Source organism: Rana temporaria, chromosome 1, assembly GCF_905171775.1.
Source record: "Rana temporaria chromosome 1, aRanTem1.1, whole genome shotgun sequence".
In the NCBI taxonomy this organism is placed as follows: Eukaryota; Metazoa; Chordata; class Amphibia; order Anura; family Ranidae; genus Rana; species Rana temporaria.
Genome location: NC_053489.1, coordinates 119,378,702 through 119,406,433, shown reverse-complemented (window position 1 = coordinate 119,406,433; position 27,732 = coordinate 119,378,702). Strand labels below are relative to the sequence as shown.

At 41.7% G+C, this 27,732-nt stretch overlaps 1 protein-coding gene across 1 annotated transcript in view; it reads right to left on the bottom strand.

Annotated features, from left to right (window-relative positions):
- The window catches only part of ADGRV1 (adhesion G protein-coupled receptor V1), a 576,045-nt gene that overhangs the window by 233,428 nt on the left and 314,885 nt on the right, over window positions 1–27,732 (bottom strand). The window contains exons 74-77 of the mRNA XM_040342090.1: window positions 23,923–24,058; window positions 20,616–21,451; window positions 12,842–12,959; window positions 4,357–4,528 (exon numbers count right to left, since the gene is read on the bottom strand). Coding sequence (XP_040198024.1) covers window positions 4,357–4,528; window positions 12,842–12,959; window positions 20,616–21,451; window positions 23,923–24,058 — 1,262 coding nt within the window. The remainder of the gene's footprint in view (window positions 1–4,356; window positions 4,529–12,841; window positions 12,960–20,615; window positions 21,452–23,922; window positions 24,059–27,732) is intronic.

Sequence of the window (27,732 nt, the reverse complement as noted above, 5' to 3'; positions counted from 1 at the left end):
GTTTTATGTCAAGAATAACCAACATTCTGTATATTAATTTGAAGACAATTGTAACATTCGGTTTACTGAGCAAATTGTGTCAGTTCACTAGGACAGAGTTTCTGAAACTTTGGTCAGTTATGTAACATCCTCAGGACTTTTCTTCTGTCCCAGTCTGATGCTTTTCATAGAGTGCCCAGGATTTTCCAAAATGCTTACACTAGAGGTTCTGATATCTCTCTTTCCCATGTCATAGATAAGAGCATACATGTGTTGCTAAACCCCCTCACCAGTCCAACATTGGAAGTGCAGTATGCGAAACCATAATCTGTTAGAGCAGGGGTGTCAAACTCAATTTCATTGTGGGCTGCATTCTGATTGCCCTCAAAAGGGTCAGTTGGATCTGTAAGATTAGATGTCCAACGCATCCCCTCCCCTTACATTAGATCAAAAGTTGAGTGCCCCACTTTCCCTTACATCACAGTGCACCCCCCTTTCATTATGCTGCTGCTGGTAAGAAGCTGGATGCATTGCTTAAAAGCAGAAAGTAAGGATCTGGAGGAGGACCAGAGAAGGGCTGGAGCTCTATTGCACCTGCAGGAGAGGTGCGAGGGACACATGAAATGGCCTGGAGGGCCAGATTCGGCCCACAGGCCTTGTGTTTGGCAATTTGCACCGGAGCCGCTCCGGAGATGTGTAAACAATCTCCTGACATGCAAATTGGATGTAGGAAAACCTGCCTCCGATTCGCACTAGTGTGAACCCAGCCTCAAAAAATTTCACAAAAATTTGCAGAATATTCTCTGATGCAGAACTTCATGTTGGTGACAGAAGCACCAGGAGGCACGTTATGGGTTTTACCCAGACCTCCAGTAAAATCCCAAAGACTGCTGAATACAGTAACCCCTGTGGTGAAGATTACCATCAGGGTGTATACCGTATTTTCTGGCGTATAAAACGACTTTTTGCATCTAAAATAATGCCCCAAAAGTCGGGGGTCATCTTATACGCCGGGTACCTGTGTGTCAGACGGCGGCCATCCATTATTCAAAAGCCGCGCCTCCTCCTCAGGCTGTTCCGTCCACGGAACCCTAATTTTCCCAGCAGAGCCTCTGTTCAGTGTTCCGCCTATCACAGATGCCTTCTCATCCTCGGCCTCGGACGAGAGGACATCCGTGATAGGCGGAACACTAAACAGAGGCTCGGCTGGGAAAGTTAGTGTTCCGCCCATCACGGAACAGCCTGAGAAGGAGGCGTGGCTTTTGAATAATGGATGGCTACTGTCTGTAAGCTGCAAACAGGAAAAGGTAGGGAGATCGTCGAGACAGGGAATGGAATGGTACAGTGAGGCATGTAATAATTGCACAGCGAGGCATGTAATAATGGCACAGCAAGGCATGTAATAATGGCACAGTGAGGCATGTAATAATGGTACAGTGAGGCATGTAATAATGGCACAGTGAGGCATGTAATAATGGCACAGTGAGGCATGTAATAATGCCACAGTGAGGCATGTATAATGGCACAGTGAGGCATGTAATAATGGCACAGTGAGGCATGTATAATGGCACAGAGAGGCATGTATAATGGCACAGAGAGGCATGTATAATGGCACAGTGAGGGGTCGTCTTATAAGGTGAGTATATCCCAAAACCAACATTTTAGCTGGAAAATTAGGGGGTCGTCTTATACACCCAGTCGTCTTATACGCCGGCAAATACGGTATGTCCTTTACTTTGTACAGTATTGAAATTTCTGATGCCAGGCTATAGACATTCAAATGTTTACAAATAATTACATATTCTTAACACGTGTAAGCCCCGGTTCACATCGGTGTGACTTGTCATGCAATTTGAAAAATATGCACTGTTACTGTACTAATGACATTGGCAGGGAAGGAGTTAACATCAGGGGTGGTTTAAAGTTTAAATGTGTTCCCTAGGAGTGCTTACTAACTGTGGGAGAGGTGCTTTGAGTGAGGGAATGTAAAGATCCATACGGATCCGTAAGGATCAGCACAAGGTCATATTTATCTGATGAGCATCTTTCATATTAGAGCACTTTTGAGGGTGTTTTAAGTTCATGGTGAGGGATTTCTTTTCATTTCTGCTATCAAGATTTGAGTCACCATTTTTGCTAAGATGGACTTTTGCTAAAATTGTTCAAATACGTTTGTGGTCACATTTGCCATACGATTTGTTGCACTTTATATTATTCATACAATATTTTACTGCTGAGTATTGTTTTTGGTAGGTACTGGATACCTCACTTATTTTTCTAATGTGTGAGGAAATGCTTCTGATGCTGCTGTGGCTCTGAAGAAGTAGAAAATTGCGTGAGAGGACCAGAGTTTGTCGCTACTGGACTCATTCATTAATGCAGGCAACAACATGTGGTGAAATTAGATTTTTTTTTCAACTTTTTAATAAGTTAAAAAATTACCAGAACTGTCAGGGAAATTGATCTATGTCCCGGAGGGGGCAAAGTGACGAAAAAAGTTCCAGCACCTGGTTCCATTGAAAATACTGGTATTTTTCCTGATGACGCGAGACACGCGAAACGCATAGGGATTTGACAAAGTACGCCTTCACACTGGAGCAATGTGTTTGTAAGTTTTGAACAGCTTAGATGCATGCCGGGGCCCATATCGCTTACAGTGAATAGCCCGGCCGCTGCCTCCATTCATAGCTGTGTGTGTACTTGCCTATATACACTGGGGTAGATTCAGTAAGCAATTGCGTCTGCGTATCCATAGATACGCAGCGCAATTGCTTAGTTGCGCCGGCGTATCGACTTTTCTGTATTCAGAAAGCTCGATACGCCGACTGCAGCCTAAGATATGACTGGCATAAGGCTCTTATGCCGTCATATCGTAGGCTGCATTCTTACGATGGCCGCTAGGTGGCGTTCCCGTAGTGGTCAGCGTAGAGTATGCAAATTGCATACTCACGCCGATTCACAACCGTATGCGCGCCCTGCGTTCACATTTTACGTCGTTTGCGTCGGTTTCTGCGTAAGGCTGCTCCTGCTATTAGCAGGGGCAGCCAATGCTAAGTATACCTGTCATTCCCGCGTCGCGATTTTTAAAAATTACGTCGTTTGCGTAGGTGAATCGTGAATGGCGCTGGACGCCATTTACGTTCACGTTGAAGCAAATGACGTCCTTGCGACGTCATTTACCGCAATGCACGTCGGGAAAGTTTCCCGACGGAGCATGCGCACTACGTTCGGCGCGGGAACGCGCCTAATTTAAATGATCCACGCCCCCTACTGGATCATTTAAATTACGCGCGCTTACGCCGGCGAGTTTTACAGAGCGCCCGCGCAAATTACGGAGCTACTGCTTTGTGAATGAAGCGTAGCACAAGTAATTTACGGAGGCGTAGCGTTAAAACGGTACGCTGCGCCTCCGTAGTAGTGCGCACCCCTACCTGAATCCACCCCACTGTTTTTACCCTGCAAGCTTTTAAAATAAGAACGGTATTACACTATACCCGTTTTAGTGGATCATTGCGGTGGAGCCGTTTTGAATTTTTTCAGATTGAATGATTGGAACACACAGTTCTTTTTAAAAGGAGTTGGATCCATTGGGAATTGATCTTATTTGGGAGATATTGTATTAAGAAGGATCCTGAAAGAACCTGTTACATGCCTGAAGGTCATTCATGGCCGCTTATATCTGGTGAGCGCATTCTGATTGTCACATCGGGTGAAGCACTTTATTATGCACGTTTCACTTTCTGAGAGCACGGTGGTTGGAGCTTAAATCTGAAAATCCAGCATCTCGTTACCAGTTCTACATTTACAATAATTTTGAACTTTTTTTCATTAATTTATTAATTGGAGTTTATTTGGACAATTTTTTTACACTTGTTGCACCCTTTGTACCCTTTTTTCACAGTTTATTAGTCACTCACTCATTTTTGGTGCTGCACTTGTTGTAATTTTTTATTTGTAATTTTTATTTATTGGCGCCGTTTTCCATTTCTTTCATAACAAATTATTCATGATCGCCCTAAAAGTGCAGTAACACATTAAAGTATTTGACTTGATAGTTGAGAAAAGTGTGCATGAATGTGGAGGCAGGGGGAGGTTATATTTTTCAATAGTAAGATAAAATGAAAGATCTGGTTGTAAAATGCAGCTGGGTTTAGAAAATCGCAGACTTAAGACAGAAATGTTTGGAGAAATGATAACACTAATATTAAGTGATATCAGTTAACTTATTTAAAAAGTGACAGTTTGCCTCAACTATTTTGGAATGGCACTTGTAGCTTTTAACACTATGAGAATTAGGAACGTTTCCAGGAATACAGGCCTGTTGTGCTGAATACTTGCTCCCATGAAATTAGCCTTCACCAGTTTCTCAGCACTGACCTTGTCGTCTTTTATTTCCACGATAATTAGGCACACTGTTTGGCCAGCAGTACAGATGGTATATCCAGATACCGCCTGCAGTTTATTAACCAAGCTTACTTCACCCCTGTAAAGTTCAACTGAAGTTTTATTAAAGGTTGCACGCCAGTAGATCTTCACATCTTCAAAGGCCCTGAAGCGCAAAAAAAATAAATAAGAAGTTAAAAAAAAGAGTGTTGCTCTTGTTACTGTAAATTATTTTCAGCATCTATTTTATAACAACATCAGGAAGGAAAATGAAAAATATTGACTCCTGATGGATTTAAAGTGAAATACCAGACTAATATGTCAACACACATGAAAAGGCAATTAAATAACATAAAAAAAATGATAAATGCACAGGCGGAAATATGAGAAAGGCGAACTTCAACTTTATAAAAAATGCAAATCTGTATCAGTGATACCCAACTAGTGTGCTGGCCGGGGGACGGAGAAGGAGGTTCTTGTGATCCTCCTAGATTTAAACGGGTTGTAAAGGTACAATTTTTTTTCCTAAATCCTTCGATTTTGCTTTTAAATGTCCTTATTTCTTCTGAGAAATCCTCACTTCCTGTTCTTCTGTCTAACTACACACAGTAATGCAAGGCTTTCTCCCTGGTGTAGAGTGTCATGCTCACCCCCTCCCTTGAGCTACAGGAGTGTCAGGACGCCCACTAACACACAGCTCCTTTCTCTATCTGCAATGTAGAGAGTGCCCTGACTCTCCTATAGTCCAAGGGAGGGGGCGAGCACGACACTCCACACCAGGGAGAAAGCCTCGCTTTACTGTGTGTAGTTACAGACAGAAGAACAGGAAGTGAGGATTTCTCAGAAGAAATAAGGACATTTAAAAGCAAAATCGAAGGATGAGGTAAGTGAAGGAGGACTGCACTAAGGTAAAGGAAGCTATTTAGGGAAAAAAATTGTACCTTTACAACCTCTTTAAACCATATCCACATACCAATAAAACATTTTCAAATGTTGCTGGGTGCAGCTCGTTATCATGTCAGTGGGTCAACATAGCTCATTGTGATTGATATGGGTCTACATCACTGGATAGGGGGATGATGTTACCGTTGGGGGTCATTGTTTATTAATATTTTTATTTAATAAAGGACTTTTTCAGTGGTGTATGTTTTTTTATTAACTATTTCCTTTTTTTGCAAATGAATAACAAGAGGACTACAGTATGTACTAATTTAGATAGTCGGGTGGATATATCTGGGGGCTTCCAAGAATTTGATACACCTCCCCACAGACCCCCTCTTCCTACAACATGTGGGCCATTGTGTCCTTTACTGGCAACCAAGCTGCATGCCTGGATAAGGGCATTGTTTTTAATTGCAAGGCGAACCCCATAATATTTTTGTGTTTTTGTTTTATTTTCTCTCTAGCAAAAAAATACTGTCTGTCTTTTACTGATGCACAGCACCATGTGATAATGAACAAGTGATAAAATATAAATGTTTCACTCTGAAGTCCTCACAAATTCCTTACACACCAACAACTAAGATGTAAAGGAAGGGAATAGTGAAAATAATGACATCCGACAAATAGTGACTCAAATCGCAATTTGAGATCATATCAATGAAAAATGTGAAACAATTAACAAAACTATTATATTAAAGTGAAAGGAATCCATGCAAAAACCAATGCGGTATATGTGAACCAAAAATAGTCAATAAGTGCACTCCAATGTGCTGTAAAATGTGCTAAAAAAATGTTAGATCAAAGTGTTCAAAGAAAAAATCCATGCATAACAATATTCCAAGTGAATAAAATTATATGATGAATAAATAGAATAAAAGTGCTTAGTGCAACAATTTCCACAAAGTGCAATAATAAAACAAAATGCTTGATGCAAAAGTCTCCACAAAGTGCGATAGTGCTTGATATAAAGGTGATGCTGCAGTCCAATGCACGATCCCTCCGTGTGGTAGTGCAGATCAACAAAATGAAAATACCAGCCTCTCACCTCTAGAAAGGCTAGTAGAGCCTATGTATTGTAATGGAGACCAAGCAGATGGGTCAGGATAATCCAGGCTATTTCCAGCATCCGTCCACAGGTCATCAAAAAACGGTTCTCAATAAAAGCAGAATAACGCACTCCATAGTGTAGTAAGTATGAACAAGTTTTAATGAAAGAGATCGTAACACTCACAGTTAGAAATTTTCTGTTACAGGGACACGAGTAACAAACAGCAGTAGCAGGTCTCCGCTCTCGGCCGCGAGCGGAGATGACGTCACCGACGGCACTTCTCTGATTCCTGACGCGTTGCGTGGCTGATCGACGCCACTTAATCGTAGGTAAGGAGTGCCGTGGGTGAGCGGTGACTTAAATGAGAGCTGTAATTAGCGCCATGTACAGCACATGTGAAACCTATTCCTGGCGCAATTTTAAAATACAAAAACAATAATGAATCCTGCGGCATCCACTTAAACCAATCCCCTATTGAGGGTAAAATAAAAAAATTCCTAAAATATTTAATGTAACATAGGAATCCAAGATATGTCCCTCTAGTGGATAAAAATGTTCATATTAAAAAGAGAAAAGTAAAGCAATGTGTGGGTTATCACATAAAGCTCCCTCCAGTGGGGAAAATAGTTAATACATAGCAAAATCTCAATGCATTACTAGCAACTAATCCCACTCCCTCCAGTGGACAATGAGGGGAAGATGAAAATCCACAAATCAAGAGATAATCCTCCGGGTAGACCTATCGTCAACGGAATAAATTCTGTAGGGGCTAGGATTGGTGAATACATTGATTGGTTCCTCCAACCCCTAGTAAAGAAGACTGAATCGTATTTACGCGACACGAAACACCTGATACAATTATTAGATACCATCACATTGGAGGGTGAGTCTGTGTATATGGCCACGGCTGACGTCTCATCCCTATACACTATCATTGACCACAAGGAAGCAGTTCAAGCAACTAGTTGGGCACTAAATAGTCTGAGTGACCTGAAGGAGAAACAAAAAAAGTTTATCACCAGCTGCCTTAACTATAGCTTGGATCACAATTATTTTTGGTGTCAAAATGACTATTTCAAACAAATTTGTGGGATTGCGATGGGTGCTAAATATGCACCAAGTGTTGCCAACTTATATATGGCTGAGTGGGAAGAGGAGGTCTTGTATAATAGGAAACCAAAAGAACTGATTTTATACAAACGATATATAGACGACATTTTAATTATCTGGTCAGGTGACAAGGAAAAATTGATGGACTTTGGTTTTTATCTCAATACGAACAATAAGAATATTTTACTTTCCTGGGAAATCAGTGCTGAGAAAATCAATTTCCTTGACCTTGAAATTATTAAAGAAGGAACTAAACTGATAACCCAAACACATTTTAAAATTGTGGACAGAAACAGCTACCTACCCCTAGATAGCTGTCACCACTCACCTTGGTTGGAGAATATACCGAAGGGGCAACTTTTAAGACTTAGAAGAAACTGCACTAAGGATGATACGTTTTTAAAACAAGCTGATTTTATTGGGAAGAGGTTTATAGAGAAGGGCTATCAACCAGATTTTATCGACAAGAAAATACACGATGTGATGGCCTTGGACCGAAATTCTCTAATCCAGGACTCTACAAGAACCAATACTTTTCCTGGGGGGGTACCCTTAATAATGAACTATAGTGCACAGCACAAACAAGTGGAAGCCATCTGTAGGAAGTACTGGCATATAGTGAAGGGTGATCGCCATCTGACAAGTATACTTCCAGAGAGACCCCTTTTTACATATAGAAGGGCCCCTACTTTGAGAGACTTAATTGCAAAAAATGTTCTGGATCCTCCCGAAAAAAACAGTTATTCCTTTTTTAACGAAAAGGGGTACTATCCCTGCAAGACTTGTTTCACTTGCAAACATACTAAAGAAAGCAAAAAGAAAAAAGAGACTTTTAAATCTTGCTTCACAGGGAGGGAGTACAAAATTAAAGACTTTATTTCATGCAGAACAGAAGGAGTGGTATACCTCCTGGAGTGCCCTTGCCAGATTCAATATGTTGGTAGAACAAAACGTCCTCTCTGGAAAAGATTGCGTGAACATACGCAAAATATAAAAAATGGTTTTGATAAACATAGCCTTTCTCGCCATTATGAGCGGTGTCACAATAAAGACCCCTCCTCCCTAAAAGTATGGGGCATTGAAAAGTATAAACCTCACTGGAGAGGTGATAACAAAGTGCAAAAAATTAGTCAAGCTGAATCCCGATGGATTCATGAATTGTGCACTTTGGCCCCTAATGGACATAATATAGAATTCGATCTGAACTGTTTTATCTCGAATTTTTAGTTTTTATCCAATAATTCTTGTCCTATCTTACCATTTATTACAAGGAATCATTTTACTCATTTTAAATATTTTTTATGTTTAACCTATTTTAATCGTCTTTTTGCTCGTCCTAATATTTATACCGCTCAGCAATTTTTTATTTTTCATTTGTATATGGATTCATCATTCCAATATTGATGGGGGGTTCTGCCCTTTTCATCTTCCCCTCATTGTCCACTGGAGGGAGTGGGATTAGTTGCTAGTAATGCATTGAGATTTTGCTATGTATTAACTATTTTCCCCACTGGAGGGAGCTTTATGTGATAACCCACACATTGCTTTACTTTTCTCTTTTTAATATGAACATTATCATTTTTATCCACTAGAGGGACATATCTTGGATTCCTATGTTACATTAAATATTTTAGGAATTTTTTTATTTTACCCTCAATAGGGGATTGGTTTAAGTGGATGCCGCAGGATTCATTATTGTTTTTGTATTTTAAAATTGCGCCAGGAATAGGTTTCACATGTGCTGTACATGGCGCTAATTACAGCTCTCATTTAAGTCACCGCTCACCCACGGCACTCCTTACCTACGATTAAGTGGCGTCGATCAGCCACGCAACGCGTCAGGAATCAGAGAAGTGCCGTCGGTGACGTCATCTCCGCTCGCGGCCGAGAGCGGAGACCTGCTACTGCTGTTTGTTACTCGTGTTCCTGTAACAGAAAATTTCTAACTGTGAGTGTTACGATCTCTTTCATTAAAACTTGTTCATACTTACTACACTATGGAGTGCGTTATTCTGCTTTTATTGAGAACCGTTTTTTGATGACCTGTGGACGGATGCTGGAAATAGCCTGGATTATCCTGACCCATCTGCTTGGTCTCCATTACAATACATAGGCTCTACTAGCCTTTCTAGAGGTGAGAGGCTGGTATTTTCATTTTGTTGATCTGCACTACCACACGGAGGGATCGTGCATTGGACTGCAGCATCACCTTTATATCAAGCACTATCGCACTTTGTGGAGACTTTTGCATCAAGCATTTTGTTTTATTATTGCACTTTGTGGAAATTGTTGCACTAAGCACTTTTATTCTATTTATTCATCATATAATTTTATTCACTTGGAATATTGTTATGCATGGATTTTTTCTTTGAACACTTTGATCTAACATTTTTTTAGCACATTTTACAGCACATTGGAGTGCACTTATTGACTATTTTTGGTTCACATATACCGCATTGGTTTTTGCATGGATTCCTTTCACTTTAATATAATAGTTTTGTTAATTGTTTCACATTTTTCATTGATATGATCTCAAATTGCGATTTGAGTCACTATTTGTCGGATGTCATTATTTTCACTATTCCCTTCCTTTACATCTTAGTTGTTGGTGTGTAAGGAATTTGTGAGGACTTCAGAGTGAAACATTTATATTTTATCACTTGTTCATTATCACATGGTGCTGTGCATCAGTAAGCGCCATTACACCCCCCACTTTTACATATGTTGATTGGTGCGAGAGCACTTATATAGTAGTGGCTGCTGCTTTTAGTATTTTTACATTATTTATTGATTAGTTTTATTATTGCCCTTGGTTAGGTGTGGTCTTGCGCATTGGTTCCCCCTCTTTTACACTGTCTGTCTTTACTGTCCCATTAAGACAAATTTGGAATAAGGGCCCCCCAGATATTTGTCACCACTACTTGAATGAGTACAAAGCATATATTACCCTTTGTTGTTCAGTCACGCAAAATGGAAATAGTAAAAAAAAAAACGTCAACAACAAAAAAGGAATCAACTCCAGAGATAAAAAGATAATTCTCCCGCTCTACAAGACTGTACTACATCCGAACCTAGAGTATGCTGTCCAATTCTGGGCACCGGTCCTCAGGAAGGATGTACTGGAAATGGAGCGAGTACAAAGAAGGGCAACACAACTAATAAATTGTAGCACTACCCACGCAGGAGCTTCTGGTTATATTTTGGGTGGCACGTTACCTCTGTATTCTCGCTGTCCAGGGTGAAAGGAGAGTCTGAAGAATTTCAATGTCCACACAATGCACTTATTTTTCTTGGATTTATTTTGCAGAACTTTAGTAAAAAAAAAGGATGAGGGGTGGAAGGGTTGGTAGGTTCAGGTGCATAATCAAAAGTAAGGAGCACTTCTGTTTCCAACAAACAGTTCTCGTCACCACTCGAGCCAGAGTGGGTATTGCTCACATGGATAGGTCCCTCTCACTGGCCTAGCAGCCGGGATGGCGCAAAAAGTAAAGTACAGTGTCTGCCACAGACCTTCCTTTCTTGATGAGACACTTTGGTCCGGAATCCTCTGCCACAGGATTCAGCACCCGGATTTCTTTAACTTGGTTCCTTTAGAACTCTTAGATCTGACAGGCGACACTGTCAAGCCTCTCGGTGCACGGTGCATCCTTCGATGAAGTTTCCAGGCCTTCTCCCAAGGTACCAGCCTCTTGCATGGACCTCTCCAGAATAGGTCCTCCCCTGGCTTTCTTCATCAAGTGGCCTCCTCCCGCAGGATGGACAGCACAGGATCACATTTGCAGTACAGGCCCCAGCAGACAACTGGGCCCACCAGACGAAGCCACAGCCCCAGGCCAAAGTGGTCCCGGAACTAGGATTTAGAATGCACCTCAGGCCAGGCGGGCCATGAGGCAATACGGACGGACCCAGCACCAATGGCGCCTGTCCCTTAAGTACCCCTCCCCAGCATGTCCCCAGGGGGACACTCAATACACCCTGACCTTGCTGCTGCCACCCTTGGCCTGGGGTGGTAATGACACCCCCAGGCGAGCAATGGTGGATACTCTCAGCACAGTCATGGCTGGAACAGACGCTAAATTGCCCTTAATCATTCTGGTCTGAGCCAAATAACAGTTCAGACCCCCACTAAATTCAAAGCAGCGCCTGTTCAACCGGAGCAGGGCGCTACAAAAGGTTCTGAAGGATGTTGGTTATGAGGAAAGGTTGCGAGCACTGAACTTATTCTCTCTGGAAAATAGATGTTTAAGAGGGGATATGATTTCAATTAAAAAATACCATACTGGTGATCACACAATAGGGATAAAACGTTTTCGCGGAAGAGAGTTTAACAAGACACGTGGTCGCGCATTAAAATGAGAGGAAAAGAGGTTTAAAATGTAACTACGTAGAGGGTTCTTTACTGTAAGAGCAGAAAGGATGTGGAATTCCCTTCCACAGGCGGTGGTCTCAGTGGGGGGCATTGATCGTTTCAAAAAATGATTCGATAAGCACCTGAATGACCACAACATACAGGGATATACAGTGTAATACTGACATATAATCACACACATAGGTTGGACTTGATGGTCTTGTGTCTTTTTTCAACCTCACCTACAATGTAACTACGGTATGTAACATGAAAAATGCATTTATTATTACCCCCCCCCCCCACCACCACCACCATCACTGCCAAATTTGGCCAATTTGTTTAATCAAACTGCAGACAGACAGGGTTTGGGTCAATCTCATGTTCAACCTGAAGCTCATTCCTAGCTATTATCATTATAATACTGGACATTACTGGGCATTACTTGTGGTCATACTATATTTTTAAACAACATATATACAGTATAGTACTGTCGCTGCACAAATAATTAAGCAGTATCCATAGTTTACTCAGCATCAACGCTCTAGGCAAATTTTAATAAATGTAGACAATAGAACAGGCAAATATAGCAAGTGAAACTGTTGTTACCTACGGCTATTTGAAAAGCCAGGTAAACTTAACTTAAAATAATAGATGAAAATGACTAATGCACTAAGTTTGTAGAGCCATGTTTAGTCATGCTCATACATTTTAGCTGTACTTTACATACCTAGGGCTCCAACTGAAAAGTAAAATCAACCTTTTTGTAGATTCAGGTGAAATCATAGGGTATTATTTTATTTGACCAGTAAAAAACAAGTTAGCATTGCCCATAAAAATGAGATCGTAAATGAAAGAAAACCACAAAATTAGAGCAATACCAATTTTCTTTTCCACTGTTGACCAGTAATGAAAGCCTTTCTAGAAGGCCTAAAATATGCACCAGGTTATGATTTTCAAATGCCGTTTTCCAACTGAGAAAAAAAGGGCAATATCTAGTCTTATTTACACTAAGCAATGTAAGTTTCCCCAACCTGTCGGCTTGTCGTAACACTTTGAGTTGAGTAGTCCTCTGGATGGAATCTTCGTCAAGTGCCAGACCGTCCAAAGACTCCACAGCAAATCCCAATATGCCATTCTGTAAATCATTACCTTCAAAATAAGGCACATTTCAGTCACATTTCAGAATAATTTATTGAGCAAAATACCAAATGCTTTATTCAGTTTTTAAGAACTGAAACATTAAAAACTGTCTCACTACTGGATGAACAAAGAATAATAATTTAGTTGGATTGTTAAGAAGGTGAAATAAACTTAAACAGATAATAAAACCTTTATCCCAAAATAAAAAAATATGGCTATAAATACTGTAAAGTTTTAGCCAGAGTTTAGTTTTAATTTGTTTGTCAAGTCCATCTAAATCTGCTAGTTCATCTAACAATACCCTCTCCCAGATTGTCAATGCTGCTGCCCAGGGGTGTCTCAATTGTTCACCCAGTGAAGTGGAGACACACTGAGACAGGAAGTGTGTCAGGCCCTGTACACACGAAAGAACATGTCCGATGGGAGATTTTGGTCTGATGGCTGTACAGACCATCAAACCGAAATCCCCACGGACAGACAGCGCGGTGACGTGGCGGTGACGTTGACGCCGCCACGTCACCAAACCAGGAAGTAAAATACTTCCACGCATGCGTCTAATCCATTCGACGCATGCGGGAGATTTCTGTCCGCTGGTTAGGTGTACTAACCAGCGGACATGTCGGACGGACGGGTTTCCAGCCGACAAGTTTTAAAGCATGCTTTAAAACTTTTGTCTGCTGGAAACCTGTCTGCTAGGCTGTACACACGGTCGGATCTGTCCGCTGAAACTGGTCTGCGGACCAGTTCCAGCAGACATGTTTGGTCGTGTGTACAAGGCCTCACTGGCCAGATCACTAGATCTAAATAAAAGGGGGGAAAGCCTTACAAAAAGATAATGCAGCTGCCACTTTTAAGGATTGATAAGCTGCAATATACTTTTCTTGTTTTTATGTTTAATACCATTAAGCAGAGCTTAATGAATGTTTAAAACTGAAGAAATAGTGCAAGGATCTTTCATCTAGGAATAAAACCACATATCGGCCATTGCATATCTAGGTAATCAATGACTGTTTGGTGTGTATTTGCAGATTTTAAAATCCCTCAGAAATTCTGAGTACATGCAGGGGCTCATACATGTAATGGCTGGCCTGGCAAATGCTATAATAAACAACATTTTTCCAGATGAAAGTGTAACAGAAAGTTGTTACTCTTTTTCTTCCACAAGATGGTGGTAGCAACTAGCAAGTATGCTTTAGCTAGCTTGTGACTGACCTTAGGCTGTGGCACTCTGGGGGATGTAGTCTGAAGGATGATATCATTTACAGCCATCACTGGGAAACCAACTACAATACCCAGTAATACCTGAGAGCAGGAGGGGGTCTGATAAAATGAAAAGCCTGGGAAGGAGTGTGGCAGTTGGGGAGTGCGCCAACCGAAGAGAGGATGGAAAAAGAAATGCTGTGCCGGGTTTCACTTTATGCTGCTGTATCTTGAACCAGGTCACTGGACCGAGCTAAGTCTGCTGCACCATTTGCTGCTTTAATGCCTACTTTGAAATTCCAGTCCATGACCCAGGCAGCCACCACACAGGCCCACTGGGGAACCGCAGAACAGAAACGCCAAGATATACACCATATCGCCTGCAATCCCTATTATTCATTCAACAAACTACCAAAAGAAAATTATAGAGAGACAGAGAGTGGTGAGTGGGTCGCAGACCCACAGTTACTGTGAACCATTTTTGATGTTGCTAGTCCTCATTTGCAAATAAGACCTCTTTCACATTGAGACGTTGGAGCCGCGGTGACGGTCTAGCCACGGTATTTGTAGCGCGGCTATACCGTCGTATTTACCGCAAAATTCGTGGAGCCGCGGTGACGGTATAGCCGCGCTATTTGTAGCGCGGCTATATCGTCGTATTTACCGAGATATTCGGGCGCTAGCGGGGAGGTTTTAACCCCCGCTAGCGGCCAAAAAACACTACAGGGCATGATTTTTCATGAGGTATAGCAGCGCTATTTTTAGCGCTGTACCACATGAAAAACGCCTCAATGTGAAAGGGGCCTAAGTCTACTAAGGCCCCTTTCACATTGAGGCGTTTTTCATGCGGTACAGCGCTAAAAATAGCACTGCTATACCGCATGAAAAAACCTGCCCTGTAGTGTTCAATGTGAAAGCCTGAAGGCTTTCACATTGAAGCGGTGCGCTAGCAGGAGCGCTCCAGTCCTGCTAGCCGCATCTTTACCGCGGTATAGGAGTGGTGTGTTCACCGCTCCTATACCGCGCCTTCCCATTGAAATAAATGGGAAAGCGCGGTAATACCGCGGTATTAACCCTTTTTTGGCCGCTAGCGGGGGTTAAAACCTCACCGCTAGCGCCCGAATATCTCGGTAAATACGACGGTATAGCCGCGCTACAAAAAGCACGGCTATACCGTCACCGGGGCTCCACGCCTCAATGTGAAAGAGGTCTAACTGCAGATATAACCATGCACCAACTGTTGTGTTAACTGCTCATATAATTGCTAGGTTAGGCCCAATGCACCCAAATTACCTGTTCTGTTCCCCAGAGTGCTGCAACTGTGCACACCCTACCATCTAACTGCTGCAACTGTGTACATATTAACACCCAACCAATTCTACTGGGTCTGCCTCTGTCTAAAGTACACATATGCATCTAAAGATCACCTCAGCTAACCTCAGGTATAATATTGTAACACCCAGTCTAAAGACACACCCCTTATTCCCCCACATGCCAAAGGGGCCCCAGTGTAGCCAGAAGTAGACTCACCCACCTTAGGGACTATACTCAGATTGCTTTATTCTGAGGGCGGATCTGTGTTTAACTTTAAACCTTAATCTCTCAGGTGTAAACTTAGCCCCTTTGCTTGAGAGCTCTGAAGTGACATAATTGATAAACATTGTTACTTTATTAGCCACATGGGGTGATTCATCTCATACTGAGAGCTACTGTCTTACTGGGGGTCACAGTACATGCTGGAATCTGAAGCTAATTGTGTCAAATGTTGATTGACTTTACCGCCAATATATTCTGTGACTTTTTTATGATTTTAACCTGCTAATAGACAGGCTGTTATTCTTTTATAAAGTTGTGAGTCAAAATTTTGTATGCCTGCTGAGATTTATAGAAAGGTGGTGACACTGGTGGTGTCAGTGAGGATGAGGCCTCACATAGGATTGGAAAAGAGCAGAGGGCCCAAAACTACTAGCAGCTTGCTGTGGGGGTAGCGCTATAGAAGTACTCAACAGTAGTTCTTTGATGGAAAGCTTGATTATGGACTTTTTGTTTAGCAGTGAGCACCTTCATTAAAAATGTGGACTGCCCTGAAAATTCCTACTGTGGTAAAAAATTGCAGTGACAGACCTGCCAGGGGAACCCTTTTATTTGTACAAACCGTTTGATCCGTAGTAGTATCTTTTAGAGGTAATGGATAGCACATAAAATAACACTACCCATCTCAGTCTGTTCTTACAACAAAACGTCCCAGCATGCTTAAGGTTCACAGATTGTTGCTTTAAGAATCCAGGTTATCTGTCTGATAACACTCTGTCCTGTCCTGTTTTGCTCCGACTATGAATACTTGGTCCACAATGGATTCCAAGTTCAATTAGATTGCTGTATATATAAACTATACAGAATGTATGTAGGAGTAAGGCCGGCCCATAGTCGGTTCGAATCGATTTGTACTATGTAAGGGCAGGCTGAATGTATCAAGTTGATCAATCGGTCAACTTGGGTATAACCAGCCTGACGGATTTTACATGCAATTATCACTAGCGGCTGGCATAGCTACTAGCAATAATCACTCTCTACTCCCAGCAAGGACAGCTTTCCTTGCCCCACCCCCCCGGGAAATACAATGGCTCAGCAGGAGGGATACACCTGTCAACACTGTCCATGAATGCAGAAAAAAACAAAGCTCTGTGTATGGCCTGCATAGGATGGCCTTCCCACTAAATTCCAACAATAAGGATAATCCACGATCCTTGAACGGTGCCTGTTGGGGTGGATAGATCTCAGGCCCCATACACACGGGAGGATTTATCCGCGGATACGGTCCAGCGGACCGTTTCCACGGATAAATCCTCTCAAGGATTTCCGCGGATTTCTATGCGATGGAGTGTACACACCATCGCATTGAAATCCGCGCCGAAATCCTCTGGCGATGACGTGTCGCGCCGTCGCCGCGATTATGACGCGGCGACGTGCGCGACGCTATCATATAAGGAATTCCACGCATGCGTCGAATCATTACGACGCATGCGGGGGATCCCTTCGGACGGATGGATCCGGTGAGTCTATACAGACCAGCGGATCCATCCGTTGGGATGGATTCCAGCAGATAGATTTGTTTGGCATGTCAGCAAATATTCGATCTGCTGGAATCCATCCCAGGGGAGAAATATCCGCGGAAACAGATCCGCTGGAGTGTACACACCATAGGATCTATCCGCTGAAACCATTTGCTGGGATTTTTCAGCGGATGGATTCTATCGTGTGTATGGGGCCTCACAGTATTCTTCTGACTCAGTCATCTGACTGCAGACTGAGGCGGGTAATGGTGTTTTTTTGAAAAATTAGGAAGAAATATAATGTTTTCTATAGATTTGTCCACACATGTTACTTCAAGGAGATAAACACAGATTCTTTAATCTGTATGAATTAAAGGGATTGTGTCAGAGTTGCAGTTACTTAAAGCTGTAGATGTAAGCTGTGCTATGAGCCGAGTGAGATGTATTTCTCATAGCGTGCTCTACAGAGGACCATCTGTTAGATGTCTCACGTTTACACATGATTGTTAACTAATTTATCAAGTTGGCCTCTGAAAGGCAAACTTGATTCTGAGAAACTGAAAGGACAAAACTAGAATTAAGGAGGAATCCTGGAACTACAGTTATATGAAAACACAGATATACACAAAAATGAAAATTAAAGAATGCAGACAGGAAATCATGGAAAAAATAGCTTATATTTGCTATGCAGATTGTCAAAGAACAGCTTGACATGTTTTTACCGCACAAGGTTAATTTTTTTCTAAAACAATCCAGTTATTAAATGATCACATTTTTACCTGAACATCAGGAGCACAACTATGTGATAAGGTTCCCCTCCGCACCTCTGTTCCCCTCTGCACCCCCTTCCACACTTCTATTCCCCTCCGCACCTCTGTTCCCCTCTGCACCCCCCCTCCGCACCTCTGTTCCCCGCTGCACCCCCTTCCACACCTCTATTCCCCTCCGCACCTATGTTCCCCTCTGCACCCCTTCCACACCTCTGTTCCCCTCCGCACCTCTGTTCCCCTCTGCACCCCCTTCCACACCTCTGTTCCCCTCTGCACCTCTATTCCCTTCTGCACCCCCCTCCGCACCTCTGTTCCCCTCTGCACCCCCCCTCTGCACCTCTGTTCCCCTCTGCACCCCCCCTCTGCACCTATGTTCCCCTCTGCACCCCCTTCTACATCTCTGTTCCCCTCCTCACCTCTGTTTTCTTTTGCACCTCTGTTCCCCTCTGCACCCCCCCTCTGCACCTATGTTCCCCTCTGCACCCCCTTTCACACCTCTGTTCCCCTCTGCACCTCTGTACCCCCCTCTGCACCTCTGTTCCCCTCTGCATCCCCTTCCACACCTCTGTTCCCCTTCGTACCTCTGTTCCCCTCTGCACCTTTGCATGCCCCCCACACACACATATCATTTCCTCTCTGTACCCCCCTGCACATATGTCCCCCCCTCCCCATTTGTTCCCTCTCTGTACCCCCCCTGCATGTCTGTTGACCCCCCCCACACACACACATATATCTGTACCCCCTTCGCACCTCTGTTCCCCTCTACACCCCCCTCCGCACCTCTGTTCCCCTCTGCACCCCCCCTCCGCACCTCTACACGCCCCACACACCTATCATTTCCTCTCTGTACCCCCTGCACGTCTGCCCCCCCACACATATATCTGATCCCCCTCTGTAACCCCTCCCACACACATCTGTACCCCCCTGCACGTCTGCCCCCCCACATATATCTGCCCCCCCCTCTGTATACAGTGTAATGCACTATAAACTTGACAGCATAGTACATTTTTTTTTTTATGTGACAGCAGGCTGCAGCACCGAGCGTGCTGCCTATGCTTCCACTATACCTGAGTCAGCGGCGGGTGATGGCTTTGCGCTGCTGCTGCCTGCCTGTCCTCTCACAACAGATCCCCGAGCGACCAGGAGGAGGGGGAGCGCATATCGCGGCAAGCCCGTATGCAGGGCTTCCATCTCATTCGCCCCAGCCGGTTCTATCGAGCACTTCCGGTCGGCTGCTCCTTGTCTTGGCTCTCTCCCCTCATCTTCTCATTGCTAGGGCGGCAGTGCAGAGTGGTCCGGGATGTCTTCACAGGCGCAGCCGCCCCCTAGCCTGGCGGCTGGCGCCATAAGGAAGCATGTATTTGAAAAAAGTCAGTCCTGGAGGTTCTTTAATAATCCGAATCCCCAGCGAGTGGCTGGGGATCCGTATTTTGCCACCCCCTTACCCTGGCGCCCTAGGCAGCCGCCTGATCCGCCTATTGCTAGCGCCGTCCCTGTTCATCCCAAAGGCGTTCAATTTAAGATCAGGGCTGCATGCAGGCCACATGAGTTCCTCCACATCAAACCATGTCTTTATAGACTTGGCTTTGAACACAAGGGCCAAACATGCTGAAAAACAAAAAGGCCTCCTTCAAGTTCTTGACACAGGAGATTGATTTACTAAAACTAGAGCACTGAGAATCTGGTGCAGCTGTGCACCGTAGCCAATCAGCTTCTAACTTCAGCTTGTTCAGTTAAAGGGTCACTAAAGGAAAAAAATGTTTTGCCTAAAATTAATGTCTGCAAGGTAGACAGACAGAATAGTGTAATGATTCTGTTAAAAAACGAGTAAATACCTATTATATTCCTTCATCTATATCATTTATATCGTTTATGTTCTCTCATTCACTTCCTGGTTTGCGGTGCTTGTTCATGTAAGAACTACATTTCCCAGTATGAATTGCGGCACGCCCAGTAATTCACACCTCCTTGAAGTCTCTAACACGTAGAGAGCGTCCAGCCGCACAGATGTAGTTCCCAGGAGGAGGTGAGCACGTTACTGACCACCGCAGTAAAGTCTCCCTTCCCGGTGGTCAGTAAAATCAGACAAGCAGGAAGTGAACAGAACAGAGAAGAAATAGAGCAACTTCTGAGCAAAAACGAACAATGAGGAAGTGAAAAGAGGAATGTCTGCAGGTAAAGGATGCTTATTATGCAAAAAAAAAATTCCTTTACAACCCCTTTAAGCTTTGACAATAAAACCTGAAAGCTGATTGGTTTCTGTGCAGAGCTGTACCAGATTTTGCACTCTCCAGTTTTAGTAAATCAGCCCCAGGGCTGGAAGTGCACAATTGTCCAAAATGTCTTGTTATGCTTTTGAAATAACAGTACTCTTTACTGCAAACACCTGATCTCACAAGCCATATAGACTGGTGTGATGGTCAGGCGTCCACAAACATATGTTTCCACACTGCTACCATGGGTTTCCTCTGGGTGATCCTGTTTATTTACAAAATCCAAACAGACACTTGTTGTTATTCCATCAGGTCCTAGGGAATATATGCATATGTGTAAATGTAATTAAAAGGCTATAAAGTCCTAGGGGGGCAACAATTAAAGTGAAAACAAATATAATGAGGAATGTTTTAAATAAAGTACTATACCTTGGATAAGGATGGTTGAAAAATCTGAAAATCCAGTGTCATCCCTGCCAGACATTATCTGAGCTCCACCTTGAGGATCTGTGAGGAAAACATAGAAGATCTCCAAACCCTCAGGATCATCATCATCTAGAATTTTAATGGAGACCTGAGTTTCACTCTGACCATCCAGCATGGTAATCAGAATAGCTCGCTCTTCAAAGTCCAGATCTTCAGTTGCCCAAGAAATATTTCTGGACATGTGGCTTTGCTCAAAGGGCAGTCCCTGCAATCCATTCTTGGCCTTTCGTGCCCCAAATGTTGTAAGTGTGACATGAACAATCCCACTGGAACCTTGAGTTCGCTTTACTTGAATAGTCACTGTATTTAGTGCACTATTGTTTGAATCTTCATTGATATATGTTATGGCAGGCCCAATGCTTAGCAACCCAGACATGAAATCGTTTGCCAATATTGTTACAGATGAAAGACTGTAATCAAAATGTAGTCTTGGCTTCTGGTGGTAGAAATCAGTACTTTCTACAGATGTTAGGTTAACATAAAATAATTCATCTAGTTCATATATTTTATCATTAATTATTGAAATATTTATTACTGAGGAGGTCTGACCTTTCTCAAAAAACAGTTCTCCATTTAAAACAGGTACAAAATCTTCTTTGTCTTTGGCACTTCCTGAAATGGTTGTGAAAGTTAGTTTTGTGTTGTTGCCATGGAAACCAAACAATCGCTGAACATAGAGTGACACAGTCTGGTTGTCTTCTTGCACTACAATGTACCTTGAATTGGGGGAAAACTGGAATACTCCCATTGGTTCAAATTCTGCATAAGTAAATCCCGATCTGTAAAACAGAGTGTAGAATTACATTTTATTCTGTGGGGTGCAACACATTGTTTTTTTTAAATGTTGGTGTGGCATTCCCCTTAAAATCCATAAAATATTTTTTTTACTAAATTTTTCAGTTGCGGTATTCTTTGTTTTACATTTCAGCTGTCAGTGGGGAAGCCCGCTGACTGCTGAAGAGTCATCGGTTGTTAAAGATGTGGTGGTTGGCTTGCTCCTTAACAATCAGCTATTCTTCACATAGAATCCAAATTTGAAACATTACAGAAATTTGGAATAAGTTAAAAAACTAATGTACAAAATTACCCAAATTTCAACAAAAATCGTTACTGTTTCATTGGGATATTTGGTTACATCCGAATCTCCGAACAACCAAAAATTCATCCAAATTCATATTCAGACTGAAACTAATAGCACATGTCTAGATGTAGCCAATGTGAGGGGACTGAGCTAAATCTGGGACTTTGATTGTAGGTGAATGGTGAACATTGGCATAATTTGGAATCGTCTCACATCACATTTCCTTGATGTCTGGGTCCCAGTGGAGGGGATTCACCCACTCAGTTCGTCTTGGAGACAAAAAATTTATGGGAAATACATTTTACAATTGTCATCAGAACAGGAAAAGGGGGGACCCCCTATGATTAGATCAGTTCAGCTCTTCAAAAGACACTTTCCTTTCACTTCCAGTTGTGTCTCTGGGACAAGCGAGGGGAAATCCGAAAGGACACAAGCCAAAAATAAAACATGACAGCAGCTCTGACCACTGACTCAATGCTGTATCCTGGCCTAAGCCAACAAGGCCCAGGCTTAGGGCAGCACTTTGCTGGGGGGCAGCACGGAAAGAGTCCCCGCTGGCTTGTGCTACACTGTTAGTGTAACGCAAGCTGCTTCTAATTTTGACTGTCCTATCATCCTGGACCACAAACCACAATTTTTTTACCATCCCCGTCCCATTGCAGAGATTTACCTTCACTTCCTGCCCCATAGCCAAACAGGAAGTGAGAGGAAATCTATGCAAATTAAGTGAATCCAATGCCCCCCAGGCCCTAAGAACTAGTGTCCCCCACTCAAAAATTTCAGGGCGGGTCTTAAACAGAAAGGGTGTGGCCTTGATAGGAAGGAGTGGGTCATATTTATATTAGGGGGGTGCACGAGTTTAGTCAGGCCTAGGGCAGCACAAAACCTAAATACACTACTGTACTGACTACTGCACGAACCACCAAAGTATTTGCCAATTTCTCCTTAAAGATTTATTGTCATAACTTCAGGAAACAAACTTGCTAGTAATATTAAAAAGGTGACGCTCATTCTTTAGAGTTAAGTGTTTCATATGAATTCAGTTCGCATGTGCCGCGCTATATAAGTTTTTCATTCATTCATTCATTCATTCATCCTCGTTTCTATTTGTAGAATCATTAACAAGTGGGCAAATCTTTCAATCTACAGAGTGGCAAATGTAAAGCACAAAACAGAAAAAGTTGAGTATGATTATAATGAGTAATGTAACCCTTGAAAGTTCACTCGTTTTTGTTATAGTTTTTAATATTAAAGGCATTTTTAAAATTAAAATGTCCCTGTTTAAATGTTTGCTGCAAATAAAAGAATGGTAAACTGTATGCAAAATGTCTGATGGACCTGAGTTATTATAGATACCGTAACTGTTTACACTTCTGTATTTTAATCTTGCAGTTGTAGCACCATTGACTATAAGAGCACAGATCTCATCAAGCATTTTGCACGCAGCTTCCAATACTTTCAACTGCAGCAAAATACCAAGTGTAAAAGAGTCCACTTCTTCAGGCAGTCAAGTATCACAAAATGTCAAAGTGTCAAAATTATAAAACTCCTTGTAGCACCTATACCTATTACAAATAGTTTCTTGTTTATTATATCCAGTCAGACAATCCAGAAATCATTTAACAAGATTGGTGCACTCATATACTAATGATATTTTTTTTATATATTGGAGCCATTCTGCTAATGGCATGATTTGTCTTATATATATATTACCATATGGTTTTAGAGGTTAACAAGCTTAATAGACGTAATGAGAAAAATGACTATGGGGGGCAAGCCTGACAGCTAGTGCATCTGTTTGTCTATGTACAACCTGCCGCCATCACAGCCTGAGGTCAATGGTGTGAATGAGGAGAAATGAGGCTGCTTGCTGATGAAAACAATGAACTAAATGTCATTAGAGGTAAAAGAGAAAAAATATACAACAAAATATCGTAAGTTGCCCAACAAGTTATTTATATTATGTGGTATGCCTTTGTAGTTGTTCTTCAAGTTTTTTTTTTTTTTTAGTTTCCTGATCAGGAAAGGAAGAATATAAAATGCTGCAAATCACTTTTACCCTCTAATTTGCACTGTAATATTCTTAAACAATATTAGAGACAAAATTAGAATGAACATTTTAAAACAGTACACAAGAGACTACATCAGAAGAACACATGTTGCTCTTACTTTAAACGGGCACCACTGGGAACACTGCTACTGAGACCAATCAGCTGTAATGAAAAGCCCTCAGGCCCGCTAGTATTTGCCTCCAGGTAAAGTGGGATTGATTTTCTTTCTTCTCCATGTGTAAAGACAACAACGCCTAGCAAAGATAAGAATCACATCAAAACTTACTGAATGTATTCATCATAGTCTTTTAAACAAGAGATATCCAAAACCTGTAAGAACAGTATTCATTTCTCATATCAGCGTATGCTAAACAGCTGATAAATAAACCCCATTATTACTCTCAAGTAAAGGGAACAATTTTTTGGGTATACAGCAATATATATATATATATATATATATTTTTTTTTTTAAATGACAGGATAACAGGTTTTACTTTTTTTTTTAGATTTGGAATTTCTGCGTTATAATAGTTGAGCATAGATTCAGACTGAACCGGGAAGCTGTCTTTCCTGGGCTGTTTTTACTTTGACTTGACTTTAGTGGGGAAGGGTTTAAAATGTATGTCATGTTATTATTGCATTCTGTTTTCTGAGTGACCACTGTGGAACAGGAAGTAAAAAGAAATGTTCCCAAAATAAGATATAGACAACCATAAAGCGAGAAGTTTTAACGCCACTCCACTGTATTGCTCTCTCTGTGCCCATTGGAGATGTTTCCACTCTAAGTTACTGCTTCCACTATACTACTATCACTTGGTGAAGGAAATCCTAGCCATCAGGGACATGGACAACGATAGGAACCTGATAGCAGTTCTATAACTTGTCCCTTTATCCAAAACAACTATAAACATTTTTTACCCAGCCAGGTTAATTTAGTATATTAGTATATGATTTACACCTAAATGTCACTTTAAACTGAAGCCCAAAACAGTACAGTTTATTTTGGGGCATGGGAGGCAGGCATAGATGTCAGTGGAAGTGCCTGAAGGTAGACCAACTCATGTAGACCAACTAAAATTTCAGCCACAACTGCCAGGAAAATTGTTTGGGATGCAAAGAAAACCCCACAAATAACTTCAGGTGAAATACAGGACTCTCTGAAAACATGTGGTGTGGCTGTTTCAAGATGCACAATAAGGAGGCACATGAAGAAAGATGCGCTACATGGTCGAATCACCAGAAAAAAGCCATTACTATGCAAATGCCACAAAGTATCCTGCTTACAATATGCCAAACAGCACAGAGACAAGCCTCAAACCTTCTGGCACAAAGTTATTTAGAGCGATGAGACCAAAATTTAGTTTTTTGGCCACAACCATAAATGCTACATTTGGAGAGGAGTCAACAAGGCCTATGACGAAAGGTACACCATTCCTACTGTGAAACACAGAGATGGATCGCTGAGGTTTTGGAGATGCGTGAACTACAAAGGCACAAGAAACATCTGAGGCCCTGTACACACGACCGAGGAACTCGACGTGCCAAACACATCGAGTTCCTCGTCGAGTTCAGTGTTGAAGCCGCCGAGGATCTCGGCGGGCCGACTTTTCCCATTGACTAACGAGAAAATAGAAAACATGTTCTCTATTTGGCCCGACGAGTTCCTCATCGGCTTCCTCGCTGAAAAGTGTACACACAACCGAGTTTCTCGGCAGAATACGGCTCGGACCGAGTTTCTGGCTGAATTCTGCCGAGAAACTCGGTCGTGTGTATGGGGCCTGAGAAGATAAAGAGCCTCATCCACAAATACCACAAAAGATTTAAAGCTGTAATTGATGTTAACGGGGGCAATACACGGTATTAAGAACTGGGGTATGTAAACTTTTGTCAGTTTCTGTTGTCATTATGATTTAAAAATAATAGTAATAATAAAAATTGATAATAAATGGCTTCAGCCAAACACTAACCATGAGCGAAAGAAAAGTTTTTGTGCTATCATTCATATTCTCTGAAAAATGGCCAAGAAATCATAAATTCTGCCAGGAAATGTAAACTTATGAGTACAACTGTATATACATTTAGAGTTAATATATGGCTACAATAAGGCAGCTGTCTGCAATTAGTACAAAGGTAAACCATAATTGTGTCCCTGGTCAAACTACAAATGAAATGCAGAATCTGTAGCTGTAGTACAAACTTTGATTTCCCTATAACCAGAGTGCAGAATGTAATAACAAAATCCAGTCTGTATATTATGTTTAATGCTTATTCTGTTAGAATACTATTGTTAACTAATTTGAAGCATTTTATTTTGCAGAAATAGATGGGAAAAGACTGCATAAAATATCGAGTTTAATCACTAAAATGTTTTCCTTGTAAATAATTTTATAGACAGATACTGTAGGTGCATGATAGGGATTTATAACAATAATGCATCCAGAGAAAAATAAAAGTGCATAGAAACAATAATAGAGAGAAACCATGATTGGTGAAAGAGGTCACATGATTACTAATACCAACAAAAAACACAACACACTGCGGATCGAATAACAGGTATTACATAAACTCTCACATTGGAGTTCAAAAAATTACATAATAACATAAGCTGTTCATTTTTCCTATGTTTTCTATGTAGGGGAAACTATTATACTATATCTGTTATGCAAAATCGGGTAATAACTACAGTTTTGTAAGATATGTTCTGTGCTTGCAGACTAGGATCATCAATTTCATTATAAATCATAGGTTTATCTTTTTACATCTAATGACACAAGGTAAGGATAGTTCAATATATAGGGTACACATATATACACCCAAAAATTAATGTAGACCTTAATGTAGACCTTAAATTCACCTGTGCCCAAGCTATGGACATTAAAGTGTTTGCATATTTTTTAACAAGCATTAAAGCAGAGCTCCATCCAAAAGAGGAAGTTCCACTTTAAGGCCTCCTTCCCTGATTCTGTTAGTGAATGGAGCTTTTGGGGAGGAGGGGGGAATCGGATACCCGATCTTGACAGATGAAAAAGGGGTAAAATACCACGCTGCTAAATATGGACCAGGCAGCAGCTAGCACAAAACATACAGATAATATGTGAAAAATTTCCAGACTGCACCAGTGTTCATCATCTGAAGTGCCTGTGTCATCATCACTCTTACCTTCGCTTGTTCGACCCACTCCCCGAGGGGATTTGGGTCCACGTCATATGGTAAGAGTACCCATCGTATAGCTATTTGATTTAGCCTTATATATTCATCTTTTCTCACCACCAGGATTTTGTATTGCTCCATGCTCCACCTCCTATCCACTCGAGAAGATCAGTTACCATTACCATTGTAAATGAATTATATGGACCCTTTTCTTCGAACTGTTTCTAGATTTATGTCAGCTTTCTTGATTCATGTCAGCATTTATACTTTGGGTTCACCTTTGATATATCAGATATGCATTGATTGGTCATACAGTCACATATGTCATATCTAGTTTCACGTCAATATTTTTTGTATTTTATCACTAGAATATTTACTTTTTAATCATCGTACCCTGGTTATTCAGGTTATTGTCAGTTTATGTCTGTTTTTTCTATTGTGGGTTCACCCTTGATATATTAGATATGCACTGATTGGTCATACAGTCACATATGTCACACATAGTTTCACGTTAATAATTTTTGTACCTCATCACTTTAATATTCACCTTTTGAATATTATTATACCCTGGTTATTCAGGTTATTATTCATTCATTAGCGCAGCACACTGTAACCTTTCGATCTTGACAGATACCCGCTCCTTCTTCTGCTTCGATCATCTAGGCGATCAGAAGCAGAAGTTCTCTTTCCCCCCTTCCAAGTCTTCTGGGACACATGTCAGGTTCCAGAAGACTGCGGGACCAGTCATAGAAGGCCTAGCCTGAAGCATAGGCCTGCC